Source organism: Pteropus vampyrus, unplaced genomic scaffold, assembly GCF_000151845.1.
Source record: "Pteropus vampyrus isolate Shadow unplaced genomic scaffold, Pvam_2.0 Scaffold81, whole genome shotgun sequence".
Taxonomy (NCBI): Eukaryota; Metazoa; Chordata; class Mammalia; order Chiroptera; family Pteropodidae; genus Pteropus; species Pteropus vampyrus.
The window spans coordinates 2,983,487-2,992,352 of record NW_011888862.1 but is presented as its reverse complement, the minus strand read 5'-3'; the positions used below and the strand labels follow the sequence as shown (position 1 = coordinate 2,992,352).

The following is an 8,866-nucleotide window of genomic DNA, read 5'->3' as shown; positions in this document are numbered from 1 at the left end:
CTATTGCTATAAGATTGTTTCTGTCACAGAACAAAATGAGACAGCTATAAATCTAATTTATTGAACAGGCAGGGCTCCGTAGGATGTACACAAGAAGAAACATTTTTTTTTCTTATTATTGCCTTGAAACTACCTCTGTGGGGTTTCTCTCCTGCCATTTGGCTCCTCCACGGCTGGAGCTTGAGGCTCAAGCAAATCCCACAGCTTTTCCAATTACTTTCAGGTATAAAGAAGTTATCTTATTATTATCTTTTGGGTTGTTAAAAAGTCCATTCTAATCTAAAATAAAAAAAAAATTCAATTACTCATCCAATTCAAAGCTCTGACTTTCCTTCAGTTCATGTAAGGCCTATAACTATGTGGAACAGCAAAGTGAAAGACATGGATCAATTTCTTCACTCTGTTGCATCCTTTCTCCGCTTCCTCCACTATTTTCTGGTCTCTCCCAGGTGAGGGCAGGAGAAGGAAGGAGTGGCAAAAAGGTCTTATTTTATTACCATTGTAGGTTGAATGGTGTCCCACCTCAAAGATAGATATGTATGCTTCCTAACCCCTGGAACCTGGTGAATGTGACCTCATTTGGGAAAAAAAAAGAGTCTTTGAAGATATAATTAGGAATCTCCAGGTGAGGTCATCCTGGATCACCCAGGTGGACCCTAAATCCAATGACAAGTATCTTTATAAGAGAAAAGGAAAAAGCACAGAGACGGAGAAGGCCACATGAAGACAAAGATGGACATTGCAGTTATGTAGCCACAAGCCAAGGGACTCCTAGAGGCACCAGAAGCTGGAAGAAGCAAGGAGAGATTTTGCCCTAGAACGTTTGGAGGGAGTAGAGTCCTGCCAACCCCTTGAGGTTGGCTCCAGAACTATGAGAGAATAAATTTCTGTTGTTTTAAGTCACCCAGATGTGGCAGCCACAGGAAACTAATATAATTAATGATGTCGTTACCCGGCATTGCAAATCTCTGTGTGCTAATGTCCAAATGCTGCCTCTTTTGTTCTTTTTATAGGCTCACTTTTGGGATTTTTTTTGGAGACCCCTCTATTGAGACCCCTTCTCACCCATTCTCTGGTTCAGATCACATACTGCCTGGTAGATCACTAGCTCTTGGTTTTGGTGGCACATCCCACTCAGCCTTTTTCTGTTGCGTCTCTTCACCTGAAGCAGGCCTCTTGGGCAGGGTCCTTCCGAAACAACCCAAGCCCAGCTACTTGCTCGATGCACACTTAGCCCATGGGAAAACCCCAGCAGTTTCCCCTCCCTGCAACTAAGCCCTGGAAGCTGAGGTTGCTCCCTCTGCAGCCACTCTCTTTGCTGTTACAGGTCATCTTAGGTAGCCCCAGCTGGCTTCTCACATGTTGAATTTTTGGGGAGAGTCAAGCACCATTTCTTGTGTCTTTCCATGACAGGGGAACCTGTCAATCTCTCTAAAGAGGAGTGAGGGCCGTGGATGGCAGAAGTAGTTTGGGTTCCCCACTTAGCCCTGTGTAGCTGGTCTCACATGTCTCTTTAGAATCAGTGGGCACTTAACTAACAGTGTGCTCAGTTTCGGGGCCTTGGGCAAAACTCCATGTCTGGAAGAGTCCATTTAACATCCTCTTGTACCTGTAGTCATCGTTAGGTCATTCCCATACCTCTTCTTCTCCTTTCCTTCACTATTAGTCCATTTTGTCATTTCTCTAGAATGTGAGTTATTCCACCATAGATTTATGGCAACAGATTAGCAGAGAAACAAAGGACCAGAAAGTCTGGCTTTAATCACTTCTTGGTGCAGATCATGGGATGGAAATTCAGAGGCAATGAAACAATATTTATACTACTTGGTTACTGGGGATGCTTCAAAATTCCATTTAATCGGAAAAATTTAAAAAAAATACAAAAATAAATGGGATGGAAGGATGCCAACTCTATTCAAAGACCTCTGCCTGCCTACTCAATTGCCATTTGTAATACTGCTAAGAAATCTGAGCTGAAGCCCACCACTGGGATTTCATTCTGCCAGAGTGTCTGCTTACCAGGAGAAATAGTCTGCCAGTGATCCTCATGTGTGGACTGCATCATGCAGTGCCTCACTTCATTTTGGTTCTTGGGTTTTTCTTTTAAAGGATTGTTTTGTAACAGCAGTTCATCAGAGTGGCAAGACATAAGCATTGAACTAAAAATCATCGATCCATTTGGCTTCCTTGTCTTTTGTTCTTGCATCATGTAGCCTCAAGGCTCATTCTCATGGACTGACACTGTATACACCATCCACAGCCCTCGTTGCATGATATAGCCTGGGCATGCTGCCAGAAGGGATCGTTCATCAAAAACAACAATAAAAAGGATAACCATGTTCACTTCTAGGTCTTCGGGGAGAGAAACATTTGGCCAGAAGTGTACTGTTCTGGTTTACATTGCCCAAGAGAAATATTTTTCCACTTCGGCCTCATTTCTCCCCCTATAACAACCTAACACATTGTACTTGCTGCATCACTTGGATTATATTACAGTTTTATTAGTTGTTCCTCATTTCAAACCTGACCCAACACCACCTCGGTTTCTACTTGCTGAAGAGAATGAAGGCATCGACTCCTTTGTCATGACAAGAGTAAATCCTTTAGATTGGTATGTTGGCTGAGACAATTACATGAACTCAATCCCAGCTTTTATGTCATGGGGTCCACGCGGTGGACTTCAGTGGGTTTGGGCCATCAGCTTTCAGTCCACTTTCTGAACAGCCAATCAGGTGCCGCAATCTACCCTAACCAGGGGGCAGCCATGTGACTCAAGGCTGACTGCACAACCCTCCCCAGAATGTGAATTTTTGAGCAGAGTAATGTGGAGACCAACATGGTGAGAGATCGTTCTGGCGGTGCTGGCATCCTGATCAGCGATGGCTTTTCCCCATAGCTCTGCTTCTAGCCCTGCAGTTTCCGAGGCTGGATCACTGGTCTTTCCACTTGCCTGCACACTCCTGCTTCTTTACTGTTCCTTCCCTTTGCTATAAGTTAGCTGAGATCTGTTTCTGTTGCTTGCTACTAGCAAATACTATCAGACACAGCCCCCATCTTAATGTGGCTGTGAGGTCTGAGGGCCTTCAGAAGAGAACCCCTGCTCTTATCACTGCTCTTACTTGTTCCGTTGTATGAAGGCACTGGAAGCTGCTATTATAAAACACAAAATATTGGTTAGTAAAGGTTACACTTGCAGTTGTTTATTCTCGATGCTTGAATTGTCTCTCCCTTTACTTGTCAGAGACCAGCAGAATGGGACATAGGAACAGGAAGAGCTGATAGGAGAGGTTGAAAGGTCTGTAAGATTGGATTCTTCAAGATCTCAGGGATGACTGGATTGCAAAGTTCTGTGTGCCCAGAAAGAAACATGAGTTCACAAGACACCGGGGAGGAGAAATGGAGCAAAGGGGAAGCAGGATGTGACGACAGCCCTCTTGGCTGTTTGCCTGGTGGCAGCCACACTCATGCACGTAGGCTGCCACAAGGGGGCACTGCTACAACTCTGAGAGGGTCTGAAAACCGCAGGATACAGGTGCACAGTGTCACATTCAGCAGGAGAGCTGTGTGACTGCAGCTTGGACTCCTGAGGAAAAAGATTTTTGAAAGGACAGTGACAGGCAGGCGATGGTAACTGGAATAGAGGATGTCAAAGAACTGTGAGGCCAGGATATTGGATGGGTTATTTGCATAAATGGTACCACTGGTTGACGTCTAGGAAGGACAAGGCTGCAGAGCTATTTAACTGCACCTCCAATGAATATGAAAAATAAGAGATTGAAAGAGTAGGGCAAGGAGGATGCCACCTTCAACTCCAGACCCTGACATGTATGTAGTGTGGCAGGATGAGGGGCTTTCAGTTGCTAAGGCTGCGGGGGTATGATGGCCCTGGGAGAGAACTCAGTTCAGCTAAGGTTGAGACATAAGAGATTTTTGGCATGAATTAAGATGGAGTGGAGTTTGTTTACCAGACAATGGAGTATGTGTGATGGTGAGGGGAACGGAAACAGTGGGAGTATCCAGAAGAAGAGGCCCATAACTGTGGGGATGAGAGAGTGGGAGAGGATGGATGACAAGGGGGTTTGCACATTGGATGGTGGCCAGGGACAACAGATATGGGAGTCATGGCTGAATTACCTGGCCTTCGGTTTCTCCAAGGGAAGCAAAGTATGATTTGGTGCTGGTGCAGGCTAGAGCTTCACGACACGATGGGCTATCGACTGGAATTTAAAACAATATGTTGGTATTTAAGGGCCTAAGAAGTTAGTACCAAGACTACGGTCCCGTGGAGGAAATGGCAGGAGCAGCGCTCCCGGATCAGGAAGAGTGGTCGTCTGAGTCTAGATTGCGCTTTGTTTGAAACCCTAGGTAGGTCGAAAAAGGACTTACTTTTCTCTCAATAAAATATCGAGCAGTGGCCAGTCTGGGACAGGAGTAGAGATGCCACAATGTCGCCAGGGACCCAGGGTTCCTCTAGCTATGCACTCTTCCGTAGGGTGTGGTCCTTGCCTTCATGATCACAGGGTAGCTCGTACAGCTGCCTTTGCAACCACATTGCAGACAGGAAGGAGGAAGAGAAATGGCAAGTGAGCTGCCAGCTGAGCGCTCTCTTTAATAATCCTTCCTGGAAGCCTCACCAATGTGTCAGTGGCCTACATCTAAGAGATTTTGAGAAATGCAGTCTGTTAGTTGAGCACATTGCTCCCTAATCTCCCAAATATATTTATGTATGGTTATATTAGTGAGGAAAAAGGTGAGCGTGGATATTGGGTAGGTAACTAGAAGTCTCTGCTACAGATATCAGAGAAGCATGAAATATTATTTGATTCAACTTAACTCAGTTTCTTCATGCATTGATTTTCTATACATGATTCTAAACATGATTCCCAGGCCTATTTCATTTCTAATTCAATAGCTCTTCCTTTAACCCGGATGACTGGGACACTGTCCTTTATTGCAAGTTCTCTCTTCTATTTCCTTTATTCTAAGCCACAACTATGGTGTCAAATTTCCTTGGTCACTGAATGGACAGGAAGTCTTCTTCAAGTTCTACCACAGTATTCAAAACCACATGTATCCGTTAGCTTTTGCTGTGTAACAAACCACCTCAAATTTTAATATCTTAAAACAACCATTTTATTATCTCTTACAATTCTGTGGGCTGATTTGACTTAGCTGAGCAGGTCTTCAAGTGGTATCATTGGAAACACTGTTTTTTCGGGTTTCTATAACTACCAGTTATCCAACAGATACAGCTACAATCCTGTGTAGATGTTGCGTGCCCAAATTACTTCGCACTAAAGAAAAATGATGTGATTTTCCCCCCAAGAGTTTCAGCATAAAAAAGTGAAGAGTGAGACTACAAGTTTTAAGGATTAATAAGTAGAGCATCTTCTCTCTTCCCTTTCTCCTGTGGCCCAATTCCTTCATTGCTTTACAGAAGAGCAAGCAAATATCCGGGGAACATTCTACTTGGAAGTGATCTTGGAGCTATTTCTGACCCAGATTATTAAAGCAGAAGATCCTTTCATCCTCAAAGAATTCACTCAGGATTCATTACCACCCAAAACTGTTCTTGAAATTTAGAAGAAAAGAGAAACAGAAAAGAAGGCATTCATCTTTTTTTGAGTTCTGCTACTTGCTTAATGTAGTTTTAGGTAGTTCTCTGAGGCCTTGAATAAAACAACTTATGCTAATTTGCACTGCAGTTATGAGGCCTAAAATGCAGTTATGTGTTCCCATAATAGGAAGTCATTTTAAGAATTTTTAAGAATATAAAGTATTTCCATAGAGAAAAGAATAAAAACCACATTTTCCAGTGAAGAAAAAATCATTCACATAACTAAACATAGAATTAACAACCACATTTTCTTACTTAGAAAAACGTAAACCATAACCCAATGTGATTATTTGGATATTATTATTACAAAGAATTTAAATATACAAGTTTGGCTCTAAAAGATCAAGTTAAGCCACTTAGGTAGAGGTCTATCTGTGATGTCATAGTTTCCAAGAAGTGCCATAAAAGTCACGGTTAAACATTTCTCCATGTTTTTTTGTAATTCTAGACATGTTGTGTAGAGAAGTTCATCAATTCATGTAGACAAATCAAAATATATTGGGGGGAAAATGACATTTTCATATTTTATAATTCATAAATGAATGAAAGCACACAATGGTACTATATTTCAAGAAAATATTGATGCATCTTATACAAGAAAGGCATCTTACAACAACATTTCTGTTGGTACATTACAACTTTTAAGTTTGTATTTCTAAAATGGAGGCGGGTCTATGATATAATATCAAAAAACAGAGAACTGACACAAAAAGCCAGATATGAAGATATAAAAAACAACAGTAATATTCAACCATCCACAGATAAAAGGCTGTCTGGACATAAGCCTGACACCAGCAAAATGCCATCCACTGCAATTTCTCCGGTTTTGCCTTTGCCACGTTCAGCTTCAAAAATGATCTAATAATGGAGAGGGAATAAAAAATTACTTTAAAATATTCAAAACAGATCAAATCAAACTATTTAGTAGCTATTAAAGAGGACTACACTCATGTGTTCCTATCGCATAGAAACAGACTTCGACATTGAATATGTAGTAATATGTCATATTTTCCAGACGCCAGGTTTCTGTACTGAATGAGTTATGTTCAGAGAAAGAAGGGTCACTGTAACACCTAAAAGAATCTGGAAAGCCCTGGAAAGCTGAGAAGGGTAAGGTTGAGTAAGAAAATTTGGAATTCTCATTTAAAGTAACAAAAGCAAAAATAAAAAATTAATACGGTTTTCTTTAAATAAAAACTGGCTAGAAGAAATTTAATATTCCCTGTGAACATCTAATGTAAAACTATATAGTCAAAAGGAAATTATTTTGATATATCCAGATTTTGGTTGTTTGTAATAATAGAGTTATTCTTCTTAAAATATTGATTCATATTTTCAGAAATGATCTGGAATCCCATTGTTTTCATGTGTTGAAAATGTTTGATAATAAGCTATAATCAGTTTTATCTAAGACATTTATTAATAAAGTAATCAAAAGAAGCAAACTTCTTTATATTTTAGAAATTTCTATAGTATAGAAACAGAGGATGAAAACAACACACGAAAAACCATCTTCGAATTTGACACAAAATGACACGGGTGAGTCATTTAACAAAATTAAGGATATACAGTGACTATTTTATGTTCATTCATTCATCCAAAAATATTTCCAAAGAAATATTATTAAAATAAATTTTTGCTGACTATTTCTAAGTTTCTTTAATTTTATAATATTTTTCATAAATAGTTCTTGTTACTTTTACAATCAGAAAAAGATACCAGAATATATTTTAATTTAAAAATTATGAAAATCATAGCCACAATTTATGGAGCACCTGTGAGATACCATTCATTACAAGAAGAAATAATAAAGAGGTAATATGCCTAGTAGGCTCTTTAATTCTTTAATTCTCAATATCAGAGATCAGCAGATTTAGAGGACAGCAAAATGATCCTGATTCAAAGATGATTAAGGTTACCCTGGAACAAAAATTTTAGAGAGAAAAGAATATTTAATTTGGAACATGTTATTCTTCTTTAAAATGACACACACATGTAATTCTATCAAAATGAATTCAATAACATGTGCATACTGTGGTTATAGATTAAAATATGTATTCATGGAGAAAGTAAAATGCAAACTATGGAAGCACTCATGGTACTGTGGAATGATTAGAATCTTTACTTTTTTTCAATAAGATGATTTACTTTTGTCTTTTCTGAACTTAAAAAAAATAAATTCAAATTTACAGCAAATTGGCATTGTAAAGAATGATATTTCAAGAATCATGCAACTATTCATTCTTTCCTGCTTCATAAATAATCACAGAATAGTCGTCAAGTTGGCAGAGATGAGGTGATTTTAAGCTTGCTGTCACCACTGTGTTCCACTTTCCCAGGCTCTCCGAACAGAAAGAGGAAGCCTCAGAGAGACAAATGGGAGCAAAGAGAGACTGTGACTGCCCTTTGCCTGGGCTGCTGTCTTTTGCCCTTAAGCTCCCTGATTGATTGTCTTGAGAACTGCTGGAGACAAGTTATCACTGAGTAGCGAGTGATAGCACAATGGGTATAGAAATTTCTTCCTCCTCAGTCTCTTCTCAGGAAGGAACTGCTTTCAGGAAGATGTTCATTCTAGGTAATTTTAAAAAGTAGTGATCTGAAAAGCAGACATCTCACAGCAGCGGAAACGGGTGGGATAATGAGGGTGGGCATGTCTAGATCTTGGGATATACAGCTTTTCCATCACTGAAGTCCCTGACTGATATTCCCAGACAACTAAAAATAAATGTTAGGATAATTAATTGACATCCTAATTTGTGTTTGTATTTAACCGCATTTTTCCTTACCCTGGTACAAAAATATTAGGCGGGCTTCTTCTGCCTTCTTGTCAAGGAGATTTAGGATATAGCAATCAAAAGCAGACTTTTCTACAAGACAATCCCCTTCCTGACGTTTCTTCTGCGTAAGTTAAACCTCCTTGAGGAGACAATGCCAATAGAAGGTAGAGTGGCCTTTGGTTCCTGTGAGATCACCTCTAAGTCCTCGGAATATCCTACCTCTTAAGAGTGTCTGTGGCCATGCCAGATAATTTATGCTAACAGTGTGATTTAGAGTGGGGCCTTGGGTCCCACGAGTATCAGCCTGACCTCTGGAGAAGCTAGAGACTGAGTAACAGAGGTCAGTCACATGGTCAGTCATGCCGACTCCCAACAAAAACCCTGAACACCAAGGCTTGGGTGAGATTCCCTACTGGGCAATACTTTGTGCATGTTGTCACTCATTGCTGAGAGAATTATGAGTTGTCCATAC

General features: G+C 40.2%; 1 protein-coding gene across 1 annotated transcript in view; it reads right to left on the bottom strand.

Annotated features, from left to right (window-relative positions):
* Positions 1 to 6,364: 6,364 nt before the first annotated feature.
* The window catches only part of EGFL6 (EGF like domain multiple 6), a 57,151-nt gene continuing 54,649 nt past the window's right edge, over positions 6,365 to 8,866 (bottom strand). The window contains exon 12 of the mRNA XM_023532346.1: positions 6,365 to 6,475. Within this exon, the coding sequence (XP_023388114.1) occupies positions 6,365 to 6,475 (111 nt within the window). The remainder of the gene's footprint in view (positions 6,476 to 8,866) is intronic.